We start from the raw sequence: 25400 nt of genomic DNA on the forward strand, positions 1-25400 counted from the left end.
TTTATTTGGAGTCAGTTACAAATGGAATCACAAATGTGAACAGTGTTCATTAACTTCAAACAATATAGTTGACAGAGAGCGATTTGTATATTTAACAATACCTGACTGCAAATCTGTACCTTTTCCGAAATTAGTAAAAGAAGCAAATCATGAAATGAAATGGTCTCGTTGTTAATCAGAAATGTTATCTACATTATGCCTACAAAGATATGGAAAATATCTAATTTTAATGCTACAACGCTGTAGACCAAATGGAAGAAAAGTGGAATGAAAATTAAAAGTTTTGTTGCTACTCAAGTATCTATTTCTGGAAGAACTTTCACAACACTGGCTATTGTTTTCCATGCTGGAGCTACTACCACATGTGGACATTATACTGTATATTTAAAATGCAAAAATGGTTGGAGTCACTATAACGATACACACTTGGAAATAAAACCGAGATTGCCTTATGAATTAACCAACTCGTATTTAATATTTCTTCAACAAAAATTTTAGATACATTATTCGGCCTAGAGGGAAAATGGGAAGATGCTTAAAGGAATGTATACTGGATGATTTCGAAAAAAAAATCGACACATTATTTGGCCTTGAGGAAAAATGTGAACAGAAACTACAGAGTAAAGGTAAGATTTAAAAATTGGAAATAGTATTGGATGTGTTATTTGTGTTGATTTCGTATTGTTCTTGCAAGAATTAGTTTTTAACAATCTAGTTGATTGGTTTTTTCCCCAGCTGTTTATGATGATACTATACTGACATAACTGTGAATAGTGAAGTTAAGTAGTGTTTACAGTTTATTTTCTTTTATGTAGTGAAAAAGTTAGAAAAAACAGTACTAATGACAAATATCAAAATAGCAGTTTACTATTTGAAAAACCTTTGAAATTCACTGAAAAAAACATAGATTTTACAGACGTTATAGTTAGAAATTACCATTTAAAAAACCTTTTAAATTCACTGAAAACACCATAGGTTTTAGGGACGTTATAGTTAGAAATTAGCATTTAAAAAACCTTCGAAATTCACTGAAAAAACCATAGGTTTCAGGGACGTTATAGTTAGAAATTAGCATTTAAAAACCCGTAGAAATTCACTGAAAAAACCATAGGTTTCAGGGACGTTATAGTTAGTTGGACATTTCACTCGTACAAAACCAGAGAAATTCAGCTGTTATAGTTAGTTCAGCTAACTATAACTCGCGCCCCCGCAATGCACTGCTGAAGACGTCACATATTACATCATTCATGGCATGGTCAGTGACATCACTGATGACATCTGAAATGACATCACTGATGGCATCCCTGATGACATCATCCACGTGATAATCTGATTCAACCTCCTCATACCCTAGTATAACGTTTGATACACCCACTCTACACCCACTCTAAAATACAGACTACCATTTTTGAAACCATAGACACACCAATACCAGTTACTACATACCCACTCACTGATTCTGAGGTCTACACACATGTCAACTCATTCATCCATACAGTCACTCACACATGCAGTCACTCATCAATATAACACTATTATATGCACTCACACACCTATACAGACACTCACACACTGCCACATATCCAGAGTTACTCACACGCCTAGTCAGTCATGAAAAGAATCAATCACACTTCTATTTACTCACCTATGCAGTTATACAGACACCACCTCACTTATTCATACAAATACTAACACATAATTACTCTTTTGTAGAATCACTGATACAAATACACACTCATCCATGCAGCCACTCTCACAATTACTGACTCTCACATATAGTGTTTTGTATACACCATGACTCACTTATACTGCCTTTTACATATGTACTTACTTGCACATGTACCACTGAGACATCCATTCACTCACCAACACACCCATACACACACTCACCCACACATAGGGCTGTTTCCACATGCACTCTTGAACCCATACACACTGTGAATCAACCACTCACACATCTATGCACAGAGTCAAACATCTCCCACCCACACACACAGACACTCAGGCAGCCATACAAATACTCAGGCAAGTAATCAATAACTCTTATAGACACTCATACTCAACTTTCACAGTTTAGTCACTAACCCATGCATTCAGTAAGACACATTTAATCACTCATTTATACAGTCAGTCACACACCTACTAGATCCTCCATACAGACACTTATACAACCACGCATTCTTCAATATAGCTTGACATATATATAAAACAAATGTAAACTTTACAGATACACACAGTCACTGAATGATGTCATCAGTGACTCATCAGTGATGTCATTTGAGATGTCAAAAGTGATGTCACTGACCATGTCATGAATGATGTAATATGTGATGTCATCAGCAGTGCATTGCAGGGGCATGAGTTATAGTTAACTGAACTAACTATAGCAGCCGAATTTCTCTGGTTTTGTACGAGTGAAATGTCTAACTAACTATAACGTCCCTGAAACCTATGGTTTATTCAGTGGAAAAAAAAAAAATATATATATATATATATATATAGATATATATAAATATAGGCACACATTTGCAAGCCTATGTTTACAAAACATTAGCTATGGCAGGACCTTCCCCTTTAGCACCCCTGCCCTCCTCTTCACTCTGCCTCCTCTCTGCTGTGCACATGCAGCTGACCTCCTCCTGTGCTGCCTGAAACAAAAAGATAAATTATGTGAGTTATCTTACTCTTCAGAGGCAACAAGCATATGCTGCATCTCTGCTTTGCAGGATGAGCTAACACTTGTCCCAAAAACCAGTACATGTATTTAAAATTAAGGAAAATGTCTGTACGCCAGGACAGTCCTCTGAAAACTGGGACTGCCTGGGGAAATTTGTGACAATTGGTCACCCTAGGTATTTGGGTGTTTTGGCACTTTACTAAAAATTGCCTTCTCAGCCAATCACTTGCCTCATATTACGCCATTTCACGTATAAATATGTTTTCAAAAATATAATGTGCTCTCTAGTACAGTCCTAATTGCATGTCCAAACAGAGCCCATCAGGTTCTAGTTTCTGGAATGCAGTCATAAAAATACCTTTGTTATGTCCAAGATGCTCATGCTACAGTAAATGTTCTTCATGGAATAGTTGGCCACCCATCCATGGATTTGCCTATATCAAACATTTGTTATGTTATCAGTATTCATATCCAGGTGCTGGTGAAGGTGTGACGGTCATCTGCTGGGTGAAAGTTGAAGAGCGAGGTCTTCAGCTTCTTGCGGAATTTTAGAAGCGAGGAAGAAGCCCTTATATTTAGAGGGAGGTCGATCCACGTTTTGGGTGCAGAGAGTGGGGGGAGCATAGGTGTCTGGTAGTTTGGTGGAAGTGGACGGGGCAGTAGGCTGGTCCAATGTTGTGCAGTGCCTTGTATGCGTGTGTGAGGAGTTCAATATTTTTTATTCAGAAGACTGTTTATTAGAACTTCTGTGTTGCATTTTGATATAGTGGTACTGAGCTGTAAAGCTTTTGTTTAGGGGATTATTTGTTTTTCGTATTTACTTATTTTTACATTGAATTCCACCAAATGCTATCAGTACTAACTTTGTTAATCCTGCGATTAATTTTTATTTAAATAGATTTTCACCAGCAGCTTTCGGTATAAATCAGTTTTTATTCTAACAATGTATAGGTTGTGTCTGTATCCTTTTTGTATGCTACACACTCCCGGATGAGATAATTTTCATCCGTCACAATGTATTCACCCAGATGAACAGTTCATTATTATCTTGGACACCCAGCAACGTTTGTATACATGTTGGACTCCTCCCCCACAGTTATACCTTCGCAAGGATGCATATTTCAGATGATCCCTTAGACACAAAACTTGCCTACAGCACTCCTGGAAAGCTACACCTGTCATATCTTTTCAAGCCTACTTCTGGGAAAGTTATGTGACTACCATTTTAAATGCTGACAGTAGCATTTCCTAAATGCGGAATTTTGCTTTTAGTACAATTTTGCATGGTTGAAAACCAGCATCGCTGGCAGAGGTACGTTTTTCTTCTGTGTTTTCTTCATAAGCAAAATATGTTGTCCTCAGGGGGAAATCCTCTTCTTTTACTCCCACAGCGTTGTCAGCTCTTTTCATCTTTGCACCCTGGAAAGTGATTTATTCCTGCCCATCCCAGGAGTGAATTTCTGACTATATCCACCTGGACGTTGATTCACCAAAATTACACGGTTAGCAGAAGTTACATCACACACTTTGACCAGAATTACATCATAGTACCCCAATATCTTTTCATGGCAAGTGGCCGGTCTGTCATGGACAGATGGCAATACTAGGCCCTGCTGCATGGTGTCAGTTGTTTGTAATGCAATGAGCCCCTTCCCCACCCTGGCAGAACGTTTTCTCCAGACCACTTTGCCTTTTGGTAAAATGTCTTAAATCACAATCTCCCCATGCCAGCCGCACCTGTTCTTCAAGTAAACACACTCCCAGAGACCAATAATCTAACTGGATTTAGTATTACTCCTGCCATTAGGAGAGAGAGGCCTTTCACTGTGATAGAGCGCTTACAGCACTCTAAATCGTATGGGTGCACTATACTCATGGTTGAAACGCACTCACATGTATTTTTGTCGTTTGCAGCGTTTATGATTATTATTATTTATTTTATTTTTTTTGGAAAACCTTTATTACAGTTTCAGAGACATACAAATATGGGCCTACAACCAACAGGCCGGCCGCTAACGCACAGTGTAAACCTAGGCACAGCTTTACATTCACATCGATGAAGCAACAAAAGAGCTACTGGGGTGCTAATCAACTCCGCCGGCCGCAGCCGTAGTCCATAAATAAGCAAAGAAAGGTTTCATATTTTGAAAAAACAAGAAACATCACACACACAAGGCAGAGGGGGTTAATGGCAATAACATGTGCTCCCCGCATCGAAGGAGTAAACAAACCCAAGGAGACAGAGGGGGGGGGGGGGGCAGGCAGAAGAAACCAAAGTCGCATGTCGCAGGAGCATATAGGAATGCGCAGGCTAGGGAGACAGAGCAGCATCCATCTCACGCGTCTGGGGCGGGGCGCAAATACCTCCACGATAGGAGTTCCAGGGACCCCACACCTTAATCCACTTCCCAGGCTTGCCTCTCGCCACATACACCGTTTTCTCTCTGAACATACACCAGTCCATGTGTTCCTTCCACGCTGAGACCGTGGGTGGCCTCTGGGCGCCCCACAGTTGTGCAATGTCCCGCTTTGCTACCATATAGCCCAGAGTCACCCACTGCGTCTGCATCACATTGTAATCAGTCGGCTCCCAGACATTCAGCAAACATCTCCGTGCCTCCGGCAACAAGGCAACATGCGTGACTTCTTCTAACACCGCATGCACTCTACACCAAAACCGAGTCACTTCCGGACATTCCCACAGGATATGGAGGAAAGTCCCCAGTAGTTCACAGCCTCGCTTACACAGACCATCCACCGAGTACCCCATACGCATCAAACCAGGCCCCGTGACGTACACTCTGTGGAGTATCTTAAGCTGGACGAAACGCAAACGGGCCGGGATAGCCACCTCTTTCGGGGAGGCCACCGCTGACACCCAATCTTCATCGTCAAGTTCCAAGCCGTCGGCAGTCCATGTCTCTCGCAATGAGGTCAGCAAACCCATTCGATCATTCATAAGCTTCTTATAAATCAGCGAAATGGTGCTATCCGGTACATAGCCGTCCAATACTCTGTCTTCCAACGGGGAATACTCTGGAATAGCCGCCATGTCCGGGAACACGGAACACAAGGCATGGTGAACCTGAGCATACCGAAAGTATTCCCTATCGTTCAGCTGATATTCAGTTTTCAGCATGTCGAACGTCTTAAATTTCCCTTTCGTCCAGAGATCCCCTACCTTGCTGATACCAATCATATCCCATTTCTCAAATCCTTTCGTAGTACACAGATAACCCAAACGCTGGGAAGCGTACAATGGCGTTGCCCGAGTCAAGCGATCCCTCCACCCCATCGCCGCATTTGCTGCACGCCACACCTGCACCGCGACCCGTGTTGGGCCAGTCAACCGCGCATCAAGGGACCCCGAGTATAGTGCTCGATTATAATCCCCGCTGGGCAATAACAATTTGTCCATCTCAAAAGCCGGGTTCAGAGCAGGCCCATACATCCCGTGATTGATAGCAGACAACTGGGAGGCCCAATAATATCGTTTAATGTCAGGGAGAGCGACCCCCCATCATACCACGGTAGGGTTAGTTTAGCGAGAGCAATCCGCGGCCGCCCATCCCAGAACAATCGACGCTGAAGACACTCCACCTCCCGAAAATAGCGGGCCGGCACTGCGTCCATAGTGTTCTGCAGGGCGTACAAAAAGCGCGGCAGCGACATCATTTTGAACAACGCCGCCCGGCCGAGCGCGAGAGCGGCAGCCGCCGCCAACCCGCTACATCCGCCCTGAGGCGCTGAAGGGGGGGGAGAAGATTCCGTTCATACCGGCCCACCGGGTCCAGGGTTATAAAGATTCCCAGATACGTGAACCCCGACTGCGCAACCTGGATAGGGCACCCCCGCAGAAGGGGGGGGGCCTCCCCGGAGAGAACGTACACACAAGACTTAGCCCAGTTAATGACCAATCCGGAGTTGCGACCAAAGGAGCTCAACACATCCACCAATACAATAAGCGATTTGCGCGGAGATGCAAGATACAAGAGGATATCGTCCGCATATAGGGAGACACGATCCTCGTATTCCGGCGTCCAGCGAAGGCCACGCATCGAGGGGTGCCACCGCAGCCACTCCGCAAGGGGCTCCAAACAAAGCGCAAAGAGAAGAGGCGACAGCGGACAGCCGTGTCGGGTGCCCCTACCCAAAACAAAGGGAGCCGACACCCGTCCGTTGACCACCACCTGTGCCAGTGGGTTATCATAAAGCAATTTCACCCAACCGATAAACCCCGGGCCAAACCCAAACTTCGCCAATGCTGCCCAAATATACGGCCATTCCAAGGTGTCAAACGCCATGGTAGCGTCAAGGGACGCCAAAATGGCCGGCTCACGGATGAGTGGCGCTCTAGCGAGGACGCCATGCAGTCGCCGCAGGTTCAAAGCGGTATTGCGATGGGGTATAAAAACGGATTGATCTTGATGAATCAGGTCGCCCACAACCCGGATCAGGCGATTGGCCAGTACCTTGGCAAGGATTTTGGGCTCCGCGTTTAACAAAGAGATAGGCCTGTAAGAAGTACACCGATCCCGCGGCTTCCCTTCCTTATGGATAACAACAATAGTAGCAAGACGTTGGTCAGGGGGGAGGGAACCCGCCGCCAGAGCCTCAAGGAACATGTCCCGGAGATACGGCGCAATCTTATCTGGGCGCAACTTATATAATTCGATGGGAAGGCCATTAGGACCCATGGCCTTACCAGAGGCAATAGAGCGAATGGCCAAAGCAATCTCATCCGGCGACGGGGCCGCATCCATCAATAATTTATCCTCATCAGATAGAGATGGCAGAGCAATGTCTCGAAGCAGTAGTCGAGAGTCTTCCTCTGATCGCTCTGAGACCGGAGAGTAAACCCCGTGAAAATACTCCGCAAAGCAATCAACAATATCACCGGGGTCCGTCACCCGCACACCATCCACCCTCTCAACATCCGGCACCACTCGACTCGCTCTCTCCCTCTTATCCAACCAAGCAATCAACTTCCCGGCCTTATCACCCATATCGTACAAACGCCCACGTTGCTCCCTGCTCATACTCCTAGCAGATTCGGTAACCAGCGCCTTGTAGTCGGCCTGTTTAAGCGCCAACACATGTAGTCTGTCATCCGTAACACCTTGCTCCAAATCAATCTCCAACTCGGTGATCTCATTTTCTAGCCGAACAACCTCCTGCGCCGCGCATTTTTTGGTATGGGAAATGAGAGACAGAGCCTGGCCCCGGAGCACCGTCTTAAAGGCCTCCCAAAGGGAGATGGCGGAAGACACCGACCCCACGTTGTCATTAAAATAGTGTTCCAGGGACTTAACCAGGTCTGCACGGATCGTGGGGTTTCGTAGGTACCAGGGGTTGATCGGCGCCACCCTCCCCTCCGCCCCCAAGGCGATATCTAGGTGTACCAAAAGAGGGGAGTGATCAGATATACCGCGTGCCAAGTGTCGCACTTCCCCGATCATCCCAGCTTGGGCCGCAGGCACTAGCATATAGTCAAGCCTCGAAAGACTTCCGTGGGCCCCAGAGTGGAAGGTATATTGCGCCTGTCCAGGGTGTTTCAACCGCCAGCAGTCTATCAGTCCCAGGGTATCCAGAAAGCCCCCCAGCCAGTTCGGGGCCCGAGGGAGGTCCCTAGGGGGGTGTCGATCCTCAACTCCGGAAACCACCGCGTTAAAATCCCCCCCCAAGACCAAACCCCCCCCCCGGAAGCCCAAGTAGCAGGCGCCCCAAATCAGCAAAGGTGGCCGTCTGCAGGCCCGGCGGCACGTAACCCGTGACCTAGAAATCAGCTTACCCTCCCACCTCCCCACCAGCGCAGTGTACCGCCCTCTGTCGTCATAGAGCACCTCATCCACCACCAACGGGAGAGAGGTCCTGACTAAAATGCCCACTCCCCTCGAGCCAGAGGTGAAACCAGAATGGGCCAGAAGGCGATACCCACGTCTGTTCATGGCATGGAAAGAGTTCCCTATGAGGTGTGTTTCCTGCAGAAACACGATGTCAGGCGAAATACGTTTCAAGAACTGCAGGACTACCCCCCGCTTTATCCTGTCCCCCAGTCCGTTCACATTCCATGAAAGAAGTCTCAGCCCCTTACCCCCCATCCCTCCCAGCACAAACGATCCCCCTCCCGGAGAGCACAATCATAATAGCACAACAAAAAAACATTACCCCGCCTTGTGAAACAAACAAACAAACCCCAACCCCACCCCATCAACCCCAACAGAACTCCCCCCACCCTGCACCCCTGCGTGAGCCCGAACAGCCCCCCCAACATGCAGTGTGCCTGTCGCCCCAATATGAAACTCACTACAGAAAGGACAAAAAAAAGGGGGGAAAAGAAAAAAAAACCCTGAAGGAGGAAAGGGCCCCAGCTAGCCCCCCGCAAACCTCCAAATACCACGGGGCAAAGAGTTACAAACTGGAGTCCAGTGCAGCCACAGGTGCAAAACGTTACCAGTCCAGTCCATCGAGAGGATCACAGTTCCATTCCTACGCCGTCAAACCCTCTCCGCTCTCCGCCATCCGACCTTCCCGACCTCGACTCCTGGGTAGGGCGTCCAGCCACTCTCCCACCGCCTCCGGCCGGTCGAAGAAGTGTGAGCGACCATCTAACTCGACCCGCAGCTTAGCCGGGAATAGCATCGCATACTTCAACTCCATGTCTCTCAAGCGCCGTTTGATGGCCGAGAATCCCATCCGTTGCTTTTGAACCGCTTACGTGAAGTCTGGGTAAAAGCTAACATTAGAATTCTCAAATTTTACTGTCCCAGTCACCCTCGATGCCTGAAGGATAGCGTCTCTATCCCGAAAATTAAAAAGTCGGGCAATGATAGGCCGCGGGGGGGCACCCACCTCCGGTGCACCCCCTGGAATCCTGTGGGCCCGTTCCACGGCGAAGAACTTGCTCAGCCCTTTGGGTGCTAGATGAGTCACCACTAGATCCTCCACAAAAAGATCCACAGCAGACTCCTCCGATCGTTCGGGCACCCCGATAATACGGACGTTATTCCGCCTGGCCCTGCTTTCGGTGTCCTCAAGGCGACGATCAGTCAGGTCACTGGCGAGCTGCAACCTCCGCACCGTCGTCTGCAAAGCGGCCACATCTACCGTTAGGCTCGACGCCGCTTGAGTCAATGAGTCGACCCGGTCATTAGTTTTGGACAGGTCTGCTCTGACCAAAGTGACATCAATCAACACAGAGTCCAATTTATTAGCCAAGGTATCAAATTGCTGGTTCACTGTCGCCTTCATCTCCTCAATGGCCCCCATGACATCCAGCAGAGTCAATTCGGATGAGGCGCCCGAGGCCTCCTTGGGCGGCTCAGGCGATTTACGTGATCCACTAGGGGATCCCTTTGGCTGCGCATAGTGGTCCATATTGTTGGCCTGGGAATAGGCTCCCCTCCGGGTAGACTTGGGTTTCAGCTTATCGCCGTCCACTCTAGTCGTCATCGTCGGCGACCACCAAGGTCAGCACCCTCCAGCACCCGGAGGAAGGCCAAGAGACCAGGGCCACCAACTGAAATAGGCCCGTTTACAGTTCAAGAATCAGGCTATGCACCCCGTCCTCGGCGCTGCTCACCCAATGTCCCGGCGTCAGTTTCCGCAGATCAACACGAAACCGAAAGTGAAAGCACGGGGTCCGGGGCTGGCCCAACCTGGCATGCCGCTGTTGTTCACTTCGCACCCGGACACTTCACCAACTCGAGTTCGGGACCAAGGCCGAAGAAGGCCGCAAACTTCAGATCGCCGCAAAACCGGTTCCCGGAGTCCAATTTCGATTTAAAAAACGAGTGGCTCCTTAGCGCAATATCATAAACAGAAGCCCATCGAGAAAACCAGGATTATGACAGGATAGACGTGGGAGGTTGCGGAGGCCCTAGGGAGCCACAAGCCTACGCGGCCATCTTGGTTGCGCGCTAGGCTCCTCCCGTTTATGATTATTAAGATGCATTTATTCACGTTATAGTAGCACTAAATTGTAGTGTGCACATTCAAGTAGGATTTTGCACGTATTAGAGACACTTATAATTCCTGTATGTGTAATGTGCAGGATGACATTATGCTTGTGCAGTGTATACTGTGTTTAGTTTAAGTTTAACCACAAAAGAGCTGCTCCTAAAGTGATAAACACTATAAGGTTTGAGTTATATTGTGAGTGGGGACATCTCACAAAAAGTAACGGACTGGTCTCACACACCACCTGGTGTCATGCTTCATCATTGACCAGTCCTCGCACTCTAAAACCTTGGTTTGATAGAGGGCGGGCATACACCTGATGACAGGGATGCACTTCTAAACTAAGTGGGGGCCCGTGTATGAGTGAGTGAGATTAAAAATCATTATAGTTATCCTCATTGTGTTTTTTAATGTGAAAGGTAACTATATGATGTTTAAAAGCAGGTGACGGTATGTGGGGGAATTAGTGTCCCCTAACCGTTGTCTTTAGAGGTCAACATGTTTCTGCCGTCTAGGCCCAGGAGGGTCCAGGGCATTCATCAGGACCTAAATATGTAAATGGGAGCTCTGTTATTACCAAAAGTGACAAGAGTGTACCACTGTGTGGGCGTGATCACTGTCACACTCCACAATTGGATGTCTCCTAGATTCAAGCCTGTAAAAGAAAATGTAGGGAGAGAAAAAATATATAACAACAGACCCTAGTAGTGGCAAATAACTGAACTCAATACATGCACTGATCCAGTTTCTGTGTGAGTGACTACTCATGTGACATGTGCCACTCAATTTGTGTACATGATGGGGATGCAAAGGTGAGAGCACGTGTCTCACTGTTCTTACCCTAAAAACCAAAGCTACTGGCCCCATGGGAGGAGGGGAGGGGAAACCCCTGTTTGTCAGAACCTGTGGAAAAAACATATAGATCACAGCTGGCGTGAGAATTATGGTTTTTCAAGTACAAACACACAGAACATTCATCCTCAATTGTGCTAATTGCTCCAAAGTGCTTTCATTCAACCCGATCTCATTCACACCCTTACTGCCTCAAGGAAAGTTTCCTGCGTGGATCCTAGGCGACTGCTCCCGTTCCTCCCCGGTGTAGGACTGGGTGGAGAGCCGTTGTGCTTTTATAGTCTGCTCACTTAAGCAAATTGGTTTTAAGTGGGGCTAAGTGAAATCAGGTGCGTGGTTTCCTGTGCCCCTCGAGGAGAAGCCTGATTCATCCATGGCCGCACTGTGCACATGCTCAGTGTGAATAAACCCGGAGCACTACTTCCTGTGTCCTGAAGCGCGAGTGCCTGGTTTCAAAATGGTGGAGTTACGCACATGCTCAGATTAGAGAAGTGAAGCACGTGACGGAAATCACTGAGGAAAAGTGCGCAGTGGTCCGTGCCCTACGCGACAGTGCCTAGTTTTAAATTGGCAAAAGTACACGCATGCTCTTCTGTGCTATTGGTGCGTGACTGCCAAGGCACCCGATGTGGAAATGGGTGGGCGGCCAATTACTGTGATGGAAGGTGAAATTCTAGCTAGATTTTTTAGCTGCCCAGAGGAGCGAGATTTTGCAGAAGGGGCAGAAGTACACTTCTGCTCTGTGTGTGACTAGTGTGTGACTGCGAAGCACCCGGTGTGTGAACGGGTGAGCGGCTGATTGCCCAGAACAAAGGGGGGGTATTCTACCCAGAGTCTAGAGCTGCCCAGATGGGCGATGTTGTGCGTGTACTAGCGGGCAGTTTTCGGTTGGACTTGCTCTGATGCACTTGTGCAAATAGGTATTCCAAAGGAAGATCATAATAAGGGTGATAAGGGTAAGGATGTCAAATGTTGGGTATTAGCGCTGAGTGTCTGCGCTATCATTTCTATTCATGCGCTAAGCCTGGGTGAGAGACGGTTCCAGCTGGGGGAGGATGACTTTGGAGGGCATGTGGCCTATTAGCCTCATGACTTCGGCTTAGTTTAAAAGCCAGCTAGGTGTGATAATTCCAGGTAGACTCAGCCCATTTTAAGTAAACTCAAGACAGGGCACTGCATGTACAGATGGTTTTACACTGTCGTGTGATGGTATACCAGGTACACTCCGTCTATGTGTTAGTGTGAATTAATCTACTGGTGGTTGTTAGAGGTTTCAACGCCCCATTTGGAGCCACGGTATTTCATTGTTGAGCCCTTTGTCCCAGGTTCGTAAACGGAACACCCAGCGTTGTTCTCTTACATGTAGGGCTTTAGTAAGGTCAAACTTTCGTTTTTTCATTACTTCCAGAATGGTCCATTTCAGGTCTGTGTCTTTATGGTTTTTTCAGTGAAATGACAAGTCAGTTTGGTGTTGGTCTTTTTACACCGAATCGTGCTCCGATGTTCATTGATACGCACTTTGATTTTCCTGGTGGTCATGCCAACGTATTTGAGGTTGCATGGGCAGTTCAAGAGGTATACGACGTTCTCTGTGTTGCAATTACTGAATTCTCCGAGTTGCCAAGGGATCCCCGTTCCTATGTCTACCTCCTTGGTATTAGAAGTGAGTGCGCAGGATGTACAGTTCCCACAGGAGAAGTGGCCGACGGGCAATGGTTGGCTCCACAGGGTTTGTTGTTCCTCTTCTCCGGTCGATGGTCTCTTTGCGTGTACTAGTTTGTCGCGCAGACTCCTGTTCCTTCTAAAGACAAATAAAGGTGGCTGCCACTGGTTTCCAGCGCTATTGAGGATGTGCCAGTTTTTTCTCACGTTTTTTTGTACTTTGTTTGAGAACGGAGTGTATGTCATAACGCATACTGGTCTTTTGGTGTCTCCTTTTGTTATATCCTCCAGTAGTGACTCTCTTGGATTGTTCCTGGCACGTTTCCTTGCTCGTCTCACCATTTTTCTCGGGTAGTGGCGTTCTAGAAGTTTATTTTCCAGTTGTTCAGCCTGCTCCTCAAAGGTTGTTGTATTCGAGCAGTTCCGTCGGATTCGGAGGAACTGACCTACCGGGAGGTTTTGTCTCAGGGCCCTAGAATGGTAGCTCTCATAGAGAAGTAAACTGTTTTTATCTGTGGTTTTGTTATGAACCTTTGTTGTGAATCCTTCTTGGGTTTCTGGTAATGTCTAGATCCAGAAAAATTGCGTGGTTCACATCAATCGTGTGTGTGAATATGAGATGGGTGTCCTTGGAATTGACCCATTGGACAAATTCTGTTGCCTCTTCCTTGGTTCCATGCCATACAATCAGCACATCATCAATAAAGCGTTTCCACACCTTAAGGTGTTTCAGGAATGGATTATTAGGATTGTAAATGTGGTCTTCCTCTAATTGTTGGACACAGAGACATGCCATGCTTGGGGCAAAAGTGCTGCCCATTGAAGTACCGGTAATCTGGTGGTAGATGGTGTTTTCGAATTCGAAAAAATTCTCAGTTAGTGCTAATTCAGCACATTACATCACAAAATGTTGGGGATTGATGAAATTCCAATCCATGTTTAGGATAATTTGTTCCACCACTTCCAAGGTTCATCTCTGTGGTATGCTTGTGTATAAGGCCTCTATGTCCATTGTTATGAGAAGGTTCTCTGTAGGATCTATTTCCAGATCTCGGAGAAGGCAAAGGACATCCTTGGTGTCCCTAAGGTAGGAATGTGATTTTTTCACAATCGTTCTGAGGAACCCATCGAGAAAACTGCGAAAGAGGTTCCAGAACTGATCCAATCCCGGATACGATGGGTCTTCCGGGTGGGGGGGTCCGGTTCTTGTGGATCTTAGGGAGCATGTGGAATCTAGGTATCCTAGGTTCCTCATTAATAAGGAAACCCGCCTTTTGTCTAGTAATCCAATCATTGGTGAGGGCCTCTTCTACCATATTTTTGATTCTCGTCATGAGGGATGTGGTTGAATCAATTCTGTGTATGGCATAACTAACTGTGTCTGAGAGGAGTCTTTTACACTCTTCTTGGTACATCTCCTGGTCCATAATCACAATTGCTCCCCCTTTGTCCACGGGTTTTATCACAAGATCGTGGTTGTTCTTCAGACTTTGCAGTGCTGTGTGCTCATTTTTCGTAAGGTTTTGGAAACCCTTGGTACTCTGGAAGTTGATCCCCTTGATTTTGTTGAGTACTGCTTCTTCAAAAGCTAGTACTTGACATGAGGTGTTCTGGGCTGGTGGTTGGAATGTTGACTTCTTTCTAAGTCCTGTTGTAGTTTTTTCTTCTTCAGTCTTGTCTTCATCATCACCAAAGTAATCGCGTAGCTTAAGTTTTCTGAAGAACTGTGCAAGTTCTGTGTGGAGTACAAAGGCGTCATTCTTTGGTTTAGGGACGAAACCCAGTCCTTTTGATAGGACTGTTTCCTCATCAGTACTCAGAACATGCTTGCTGAGGTTAACAATGTTGGTTATTCCCTGCTTGTTGAGGGCATGTTCGCCCTCCCTTTGCTCCTGGTCACCACCGTGGTGGGTGGTTGGTCCTCCCACTGCACCCTTGTGTTCCTTCTTGTTTGTCGGCCTCTGCCCCCGCCCCGGTATAAAAAAGGCTGGGGACCTTGTGGGAAGCCAAATCCTGGTGGAAAATAAGGTTGTTGCCAAAAACCAAAGGGGGTGGTGGTTGTGGTGCCATTGTTTGGCGGTAGCCCTGCTGTCTATACTGATGTTGTCCTGAGCTTTCATCACTGCTGGTGTCACTCCTTTCATCCCCTGAGCTGAAAGTCCAATTCAATGGAGTAGGTCTGAATCTTTGTTTTCTGCCTGTTTGCTGTTGTGCAGGTTTGTCATAGTGTTCGTCCGTTATGTATGGATACACTGTTTCTCTACTAAACTTCTGCACATCTTTTCTCAATTTTGTTAACTTCAATTGTGTGAGGTAGTCTTTGTACTGGGAGTGGTCATTGTTAATCTCTTCAAGTTTCTTCTTGAAGACTGATAACTTTACCGTTGTTTTTAATCTGCATTCACTTTGTTGAAATTCAACAAGGAGGGCATCAGCCAGCTGCCTGGCGGTGTTGATGATTAAAATGAGCCAATCCTTGGTACAATTCCAGGCAATGCATGACCAATTAGTACGGAACTCTTTGTTGTTAAGAAACAACCTTGGTTCGTTGGTGACTATGAGTCCTCTCGGGCGGTGTTTTTTGTGAGGTACTCTGTCATAAATGCCCCATGTAGGCTTGTGCGTATCTGATCTTTCTTCTTTGTTGATAGTGCTTCCCATTCGTCAGAGTTTTTAACTGTTTGAGCCACCACAGTTTCAGCTAGCAAAGATGGTGCACTGAGGATCTCAGTTAAGATCTCATCCCCAAATGAAAGTTCCGTATCCATGGTTACAGTAGAGTGAGGTGAGATAGGGTAAGTTGATGGGTGGACTGGATCAAATTGTGATACATTGCTTTTTATCTGTGGGGAAAGGACTGGGGATTGACTGTATCTGTCAGTTCCTATTAGTCTGATCCTTGGGTAATCAGTACTTTTTCCTATTGTTAGGAATGTTTTTACCCCTGTTTATGTTCCCACAGCCATCAGCTGTACGAAATCAAAAACACATGAGCTCCACATGTGTGGAGGAGGGAACAAGAGGCACAGGGTTTTAGGAACTAGCAGCCTCCAACTATGAATGTTTAACCACAAAAGAGCTGCTCCTAAAGTGATAACCACCATAAGGTTTGAGTTATATTGTGAGTGGGGACATCTCACAAAAAGTAACGGACTGGTCTCACACACCACCTGGTGTCATGCGTTATCATTGACCAGTCCTCGCCCTCTAAAACCTTGGTTTGATAGAGGGCGGGCATACACCTGACGACAGGGATGCACTTCTAAACTAAGTGGGGGCCCGTGTATGAGTGAGTGAGATTAAAAATCATTACAGTTATCATCATTGTGTTTTTTAATGTGAAAGGTAACTATATGATGTTTAAAAGTAGATGACGGTATGTGGGGGAATTAGTGTCCCCTAACCGTTGGGTTTAGAGGTCGACATGTTTCTGCCGTCTTGGCCCAGGAGGGTCCACGGTATTCATCAGGACATAAATATGTAAATAGGGGCTCCGTTCTTACCAAAAGTTGCAAGAGTGTACCACTGTGTGGATGTGATCACTGTCACACTCCACAATTGGATGGCTCCTAGATTCAAGCCTGTAAAAGAAAATGTAGGGAGAGAAAAAATATATAACAACAGACCGTAGTAGTGGCGAATAACTGAACTCAATACATGCACTGATCCAGTTTCTGTGTGAGTGACTACTCATGTCACATTGCCACTCAATTTGTGTACCTGATGGGGATGCAAAGGTGAGAGCACGTGTCTCACTGTTCTTACCCTAAAAACCAAAGCTACTGGCCCCATGGGAGGAGGGGAGGGGAAACCCCTGTTTGTCAGAACCTGTGGAAAAAACATATAGATCACAGCTGGCGTGAGAATTATGGTTTTTCAAGTACAAACACACAGAACATTCATCCTCAATTGTGCTAATTGCCCCAAAGTACTTTCATTCAACCCGATCTCATTCACACCCTTACTGCCTCAAGGAAAGTTTCCTGCGTGGATCCTAGGCGACTGCTCCCGTTCCTCCCCGGTGTAGGACTGGGTGGAGAGCCTTTGTGCTTTTATAGTCTGCTCACTTAAGCAAATTGGTTTTAAGTGGTGCTAAGTGAAATCAGATGCGTGGTTTCCTGTGTCCCTTGAGGGGAAGCCTGATTCATCCATGGCCGCACTGTGCACATGCTCAGTGTGAATAAACCCGGAGCACTACTTCCTGTGTCCTGAAGCGCGAGTGCCTGGTTTCAAAATGATGGAGTTACGCACATGCTCAGATTAGAGAAGTGAAGCGCGTGACGGAGATCACTGAGGAAAAGTGCGCGGTGGTCCGTGCCCAACGCGACAGTGCCTAGTTTTAAATTGGCAAAAGTACACGCATGCTCTTGTGTGCTATTGGTGCGTGACTGCCAAGGCACCCGATGTGGAAACGGGTGGGCGGCCAATTACTTTGATGCAAGGTGAAATTCTACCTAGATTTTTTAGCTGCCCAGAGGGGCGGGATTTTGCAGAAGGGGCAGAAGTACACGTCTGCTCTGTGTGTGACTAGTGCGTGACTGCGAAGCACCCGGTGTGTGAACGGGTGAGCGGCTGATTGCCCAGAACAAAGGGGGGTATTCTACCCAGAGTCTAGAGCTGCCCAGATGGGCGATGTTGTGCGTTTACTAGCGGGCAGTTTTCGGTTGGACTTGCTCTGATGCAGTTGTGCAAACATGTATTCCAAAGGAAGATCATAATAAGGGTGATAAGGGTAAGGATGTCAAATGTTGGGTATTAGCGCTGAGTGTCTGCGCTATCATTTCTATTCATGCGTTAAGCCTGGGTGAGAGACGGTTCCAGCTGGGGGAGGATGACGTTGGAGGGCATGTGGCCTATTAGCCTCACGACTTTGGCTTAGTTTAAAAGCCAGCTAAGTGTGATAATTCCAGGTAGACTCAGCCCATTTTAAGTAAACTCATTTAAGACAGGGCCCTGCATGTACCGATGGTTTCACTTTGTCGTGTGATGGTATACCAGGTACACTCCGTCTATGTGTTAGTGTGAATTAATCTACTGGTGGTTGTTAGAGGTTTCAACGCCCCATTTGGAGCCACGGTATTTCATCATTGAGCCCTTTGTCCCAGGTTCGTAAATGGAACACCAAGCGTTGTTCTGTTACATGTAGGGCTTTAGTAAGGTCAAACTTTCGTTTTTTCATTACTTCCAGAATGGTCCATTTCAGGTCTGTGTCTTTATGGTTTTTTTCAGTGAAATGACGAGTCAGTTTGGTGTTGGTCTTTTTACACCGAATCGTGCTCTGATGTTCATTGATACGCACTTTGATTTTCCTGGTGGTCATGCCAACGTATTTGAGGTCGCAAGGGCAGTTCAAGAGGTATATGACGTTCTCCGTGTTGCAATTACTGAATTCTCACAGTTGCCAAGGGATCTCTGTTCCTATGTCTACCTCCTTGGTATTAGAAGTGAGTGCGCAGGATGTACAGTTACCACAGGAGAAGTGGCCGACGGGCCGTGGTTGGCTCCACAGGGTTTGTTGTTCCTCTTCTCCGGTCGATGGTCTCTTTGCGTGTACTAGTTCGTCGCGCAGACTCCTGTTCCTTCTAAAGGCAAATAAAGGTGGCTGACACTGGTTTCCAGCACTATTGAGGATATGCCAGTTTTTTCTCACGATTTTTTGTACTTTGTTTGAGATCGGAGTGTATGTCGTAACGCATACTGGTCTTTTGGTGTCTCCTTTTGTTATATCCTCTAGTAGTGACTCTCTTGGATTGTTCCTGGCACGTTTCCTTGCGCGTCTCACCATTTTTCTCGGGTAGCGGCGTTCTAGAAGTTTATTTTCCAGTTGTTCAGCCTACTCCTCAAAGGTTGTTGTATTCGAGCAGTTCCGTCGGATTCGCAGGAACTGACCTACCGGGAGGTTTTGTCTCAGGGCCCTAGGATGGTAGCTCTCATAGAGAAGTAAACTGTTTTTATCTGTGGTTTTGTTATGAACCTTTGTTGTGAATCCTTCTTGGGTTATGGTAATGTCTAGATCCAGAAAAATTGCGTGGTTCACATCAATCATGTGTGTGAATCTGAGATGGGTGTCCTTGGAATTGACCCATTGGACAAATTCTGTTGCCTCTTCCTTGGTTCCGTGCCATACAATCAGCACATCATCAATAAAGCGTTTCCACACCTTAAGGTGTTTCAGGAATGGATTATTAGGATTGTAAATGTGGTGTTCCTCAAATTGTTGGACATAGAGATATGCCATGCTTGGGGCAAAAGTGCTGCCCATCGAACTACCGGTAATCTGGTGGTAGATGATGTTTTCGAATTCGAAACAATTCTCAGTTAGTGCTAATTCAGCACATTCCATCACAAAATGTTGGGGAGTGATGAAATTCCACTCCATGTTTAGGATAATTTGTTCCACCACTTCCAAGGTTCGTCTCTGTGGTATGCTTGTGTATAAGGCCTCTATGTCCATTGTTATGAGAAGGTTCTCTGTAGGATCTATTTCCAGATCTCGGAGAAGGCAAAGGACATCCTTGGTGTCCCCAAGGTAGGAATGTGATTTTTTCACAATCGGTCTGAGGAACCAATCGCAAAACTGCGAAAGAGGTTCCAGAACTGATCCAATCCCGGATACGATGGGTCTTCCGGTTGGGGGGGTCCGGTTCTTGTGGATCTTAGGGAGCGTGTAGAATCTAGGCATCCTAGGTTCCTCATTAATAAGGAAACCCACCTCTTGTCTAGTAATCCAATCATTGGTGAGGGCCTCCTCTACCATATTTTTGATTCTCGTCATGAGGGATGTGGTTGGATCAATTCTATGTATGGCGTAACTAACTGTGTCTGAGAGTAGTCTTTTACACTCTTCTTGGTACATCTCCTGGTCCATAATCACAATTGCTCCCCCTTTGTCCGCGGGTTTTATCACAAGATCGTGGTTGTTCTTCAGACTTTGCAGTTCTGTGTGCTCATTTTTCGTAAGGTTTTGGAAACCCTTGGTACTCTGGAAGTTGATCCCCTTGATTTCATTGAATACTGCTTCTTCAAAAGCTAGTACTTGACATGAGGTGTTCTGGGCTGGTGGTTGGAATGTTGACTTCTTTCTAAGTCCTGTTGTAGTTTTTTCTTCTTCAGTCTTGTCTTCATTATCACCAAAGTAATCGCGTAGCTTAAGTTTTCTGAAGAACTGTGCAAGTTCTGAGTGGAGTACAAAGGCGTCATTCTTTGGTGTAGGGACGTAACCCAGTCCTTTTGATAGGACTGTTTCCTCATCAGTAGTCAGAACATGCTTGCTGAGGTTAACAATGTTGGTTATTCCCTGCTTGTTGAGGGCATGTTCGCCCTCCCTTTGCTCCTGGTCACCACCGTGGTGGGTGGTTGGTCCTCCCACTGCACCCTTGTGTTCCTTCTTTTTTGTCGGTCTCTGCCTCTGCCCCGGTATAAAAAAGGCTGGGGACCTTGTGGGAAGCCAAATCCTGTTGGAAAGTAAGGTTGTTGCCAAAAACCAAAGGGGGGTGGTGGTTGTGGTGCCATTGTTTGGCGGTAGCCCTGCTGTCTATTCTGCTGTTGTCCTGAGCTTTCATCACTGCTAGTGTCACTCCTTTCATCCCCTGAGCTGAAAGTCCAATTCAATGGAGTAGGTCTGAATCTTTGTTTTCTGTCTGTTTGCTGTTGTGCAGGTTTGTCATAGTGTTCGTCCGTTATGTATGGATACACTGTTTCTCTACTAAACTTCTGCACAACTTTTCCCAGTTTTGTTAACTTCGATTGTGTGAGGTAGTCTTTGTACTCGGAGTGGTCATTGTTAATTTCTTCAAGTTTCTTCTTGAAGACTGATAACTGTACCGTTGTTTTTAATCTGCATTCACTTTGTTAAATTTCAACAAGGTGGGCATCAGCCAGCTGCCTGGCGGTGTTAATGATTAAAATGAGCCAATCTTTGGTACAGTTCCAGGCAATGCATGACCAACTAGTACGGAACTCTTTGTTGTTAAGAAACATCCTTGGTTCGTTGGTGACTATGAGTCCTCTCGGGGCGATGTTTTTTCTGAGGTACTCTGTCATAAATGCCCCATGTAGGGCTGTACGTATCTGATCTTTTGTCTTTGTTGATAGTGCTTCCCATTCGTCAGAGTTTTTAACTGTTTGAGCTACCACAGTTTCAGCTAGCAAAGATGGTGCACTGAGGATCTCAGCTAAGATCTCATCCCCAAATGAAAGTTCTGTATCCATGGTTACAGTAGAGTGAGGTGAGATAGGGTAAGTTGATGGGCGGACTGGATCAAATTGTGATACGTTCCTTTTTATCTGTGGGGAAAGGACTGGGGATTGACTGTATCCGTCAGTTCCTATTAGTCTGATCCTTGGGTAATCAGTACTTTTTCCTATTGTTAGGAATGTTTTTACCCCTGTTTATGTTCCCACAGCCATCAGCTGTACGAAATCAAAAACACATGAACGCCACACTGTGTGGAGGAGGGAACAAGAGGCACGGGGTTTTAGGAGCAACAGCCTCCAACTCTGAATGTTTAACCACAAAAGAGCTGCTCCTAAAGTGATAACCACTATAAGGTTTGAGTTATATTGTGAGTGGGGACATCTCACAAAAAGTAACGGACTGTTGCCTGAATTGTAGGTCCAATGGTAAGTTGTTTTGAGTTTCATTTTTCCTTGGTTACTCAAGAAATAATTAAATGAATCCCTTTTGTGCTCGAAGACAGTGTGTTCTCATTCTACACACTTGATATGTTGGCAGAATAAGTCAGTTGATGAAATTCTGCATTATGCAAAATACTGTAGTGATCAGGTGGAATTGTTACAAAAGAAAGTGAAAGATAAGATGTTGGTGCAGTTGAGGAATGCCAAAATACCCGATCTGATGCAAGGGGTTGAAGGAGCGATGGGTCGAGGTAGAGGAAGTGGCAGAGAAATGGGTCAACAAATGTTAACCCAACCTGGACAGGGAAGAGGAAGGGGAATGGATGCAGGTACAGGAGGAGATTGGCTAGCGAATCAAAAGAAGGTCACTGCGTCCCATTTTTGTCACAAAATTGGGAATTGGAAGCGTGAGTGTCGATTGAATGCAGCAAATCAAATATAGAATGAGGGAGAGGGACAGATGCCTGAGACTTTGAACATCGTGACTAGACCAAGGTCCATGTATGGGGGAGGATATGAGCCGCAAATGCAGATACCTCAGCCTCCAAGAATACCTACAAATAATCAGGTGTATCATCAGATTTTGAAATCTAAGACAGATTTGACCGAACTCAAGATCCTCATGAGTGTCGGAGGGGGATGCAGGAAGAATGCACTTTGGGTGCAGCCTTAGAAGTAGATCAGAGTGGACCGTTTGTAGATGCAGAGGTGAATGGATATCCTGTTACCTTTTTATTAGACACTGGAGCTGCGCGCTCCACAGTAAGAACAGAAGTGGTTTCAAATCTATCCTTGTCTGGACAATCGATCCAAGTGGTGGGACTTTCTAATCAGAGAATGACTAACCCGTTGACAAATGAGTTACCTGTGAGAATAGGACCATTCCAAGATAATTTGTAGTGTGCAATTCAAGCCCGGTCTGTCTATTGGGGTGAGACCTTTTGTGTAATCTAAATTGTACTATATCTTGCACTCCGAGAGGTGTGGAGTTGCAAACCTGTGATGATGATGCAGATTTTAAAATGGCCAATATGAACTTGTGTGCAGAAATATTTTTGGTTCTCATGACAGAGGAGTTACCACATGACTTGAGAGACCCAGTTTCTCCGAAATTGTGGGATTTCACAGGAGAAGAGATAGGATTGATTTGAGGGGTTGAACCTGTCAGGATACAGATCAAACCAAATGCTGAATTTCCACGAACCCCGCAGTATAAATTAACTCCAGAAACTGTGGCTGGAATAAGACCTGTGATCGAGTCTATGATTGCACAAGGCATTCTCAAAGAGATAAGAGGAAGTCCCTGCAACTCTCCTATTATGGGACTGCAGAAGCCTAGTGGCAAGTACAGAATAGGATTTGCGCAGGGTCAATGAAATCGTGAACGTGATCCCATGTTGTCCTTTAGTACCAAATCCAGCTGTTATATCATTTCTTTTTTTTTTTTGTTTAAATATTTTTTATTGCATCAAATAGGTCATTAAATAAACAAATACATACAATAGAACCGTGTAAATAGTAATTATCATCTAGCCAGTTAAATCAATCAAAAGAACAGACCAGCATAAAAGAAAAGCATGGGCAAAAAAAAAACGTACAACTTTGACCTAGACATATCAAAACAACAGCATAGCATAAAAATGTATACCACAAATGCCTAAATAACCCTCTTTATCTTACTAGTTTAATGTTGCCATATCCATGGGACGCCAAATTACTTCAATTTTAACCATGGAGGGAATACCCCTAGCTTTAGCCAGGGCAGCTTCCAGGCAGAATGTTTCCCTAATGATGGTCCACCATTCCCCAATAGATGGCGGCGACGGGGAAACCCAAGCCCGAGCAATAGCTAATCTTGCGGCGACCATCATAATAGAAAAAAGTCGTGTCAGAGCTGGTTTATCTGCTTTATAACCCAGCATAATTTCCAAGAAAGTAAATGAGGGACCCAATCCTAATTTAGAATAAAGCACCTGGCCAATCTTCTGCCAATAAATCTGTAGTTCCAGACATTCTATAAACATATGGATCAGGTTAGCTGTATGCATCCTGCATTTGGGGCATTTAGTCTTTTCTCCAAAATTGTCCCCTTCAGCCCATTTAACTATCCTTTCAGGCGTATAATAGAGCATATATACTGTGCGAAATTGCTGTAACTGTAAGCTCACAGAATGGACTGAACCACTTATGGTAGCCAGGGCCTGTTTAATCGTGCCAGGTGTTACATCTATACTCAGTACTTGGCTCCTTCGTATTGCTAATTTTTCACATCCATCCAACTAAAAATTGGACAGATGTATGTACATGTCACCAATTAGAGACTTATTTTTTACCCCATATAAACAGTCCCAGATCAAAGACTGAAATATCACATTCGACCCCAGGTTTTTCCCCAAATAGTCCCTAATCTGCAAATATTTAAACAGAAAATGAGCAGGTAGTTTATGATAGATTCGTAAAGTTTCGAATGACTTAATTCCCCTCACATCGTACAGATCCCCCAAACAAGTAATCTCATACTTGGACCAAGATTTAACCAAATGATCATGAAAGACATCAGGAAACATTGGGTTCCCCCACAATGGGGAGCTTATTGTGAGTTAATGATAATTTGCTTTTTACAGCCATCGCCCGCCATATAAAAATGCTATCTCTAACTGTCTTGAATCTGACACGTTTAAAGTAATTTGGGTCATTAGTACGTAATAAAAATAATTGACTGTCATCTCCTAAAATAAGCCGGTATAAAGAACCTCTGTGGTCAATCCCCAAAAGACTACGAAAATGCCCGGCGAACACCGCCCAAAAATAAGTTTTGAAGTGTGATAGGCCTAAGCCGCCTTGATTATAAGGGGATTTAAGCAAATCAATTGCACGTCTAGATTTCCTAAAACCCCATATAAAGCTGCTGAGTGCCCCGTCCAGTTTTTTTTAAAAATGTGTTGGATACACGCAAAGGGATCGATCTAAACAAATATAAAAACTTAGGTAATATTTTCATTTTTATTAAGTTGCATCTCCCTAAGAGTCCTATAGGAAGCTTGTGCCAGTTCTTTAATAATTTAATAGTTTCATCCAATAGTGGAATATAGTTAAGGTTTATAATTTGAGCCACTTTGGCAGAAATCCTAACCCCCAGATACGTAACTGTAGTACATACCCCAGAGATTGGAGATTCAGGTTTAAAATTAATGAGCACCTGTATTTTATTAATATTTAATTTATATCCAGAAATCTGGCCAAAGTCGGTTGCGGCTCTCTCTACAGCTAGAATTGCTTCGGCTGGATTAGTAGAAAAGATCGCAAGATCATCTGCATAAGCCGTGATCTTAAGCCTGCTGGACACAGCAATTAATGGTTTTATATGTGTATAAGAGTGCGAATAAATGGCTCTATATAAAGAGCAAATAATAATGAGGAGAGGGGGCACCCCTGTCTTGTACCACAAAAGATATCAAATGGAATTGAATATGACCCTGAATATGACAGCCTAGCTTGAGGTTTAAAATATAAGGCTTGCACCCACTGTCTAAACTGCCAACCAAGTCCGAGAGCACTTAATGTGGCCCACAAATATTCCCACCCGACCTTGTCAAAAGCCTTTTCGGCATCT

General features: G+C 45.4%; 1 protein-coding gene across 3 annotated transcripts in view; it reads left to right on the forward strand.

Annotated features, from left to right (window-relative positions):
* Nucleotides 1-25400, forward strand: part of LOC146799127 (uncharacterized) — a 49480-nt gene that overhangs the window by 11223 nt on the left and 12857 nt on the right. The window contains exon 3 of one of the 3 annotated variants that reach the window (XM_085626551.1): nt 499-626. The exons of 1 other annotated variant lie outside the window; for it this stretch is intronic. In XM_085626551.1, the coding sequence (XP_085482677.1) occupies nt 555-626 (72 nt within the window). In that variant the 5' untranslated portion in view covers nt 499-554. Of the gene's footprint in view, nt 1-431; nt 627-25400 lie in introns of those variants that run through there. One more of the 3 variants, XM_085626552.1, reaches the window with a different exon arrangement.

The sequence above is a fragment of the Triturus cristatus genome, chromosome 9 (assembly GCF_964204655.1).
Source record: "Triturus cristatus chromosome 9, aTriCri1.1, whole genome shotgun sequence".
NCBI lineage: Eukaryota > Metazoa > Chordata > Amphibia > Caudata > Salamandridae > Triturus > Triturus cristatus.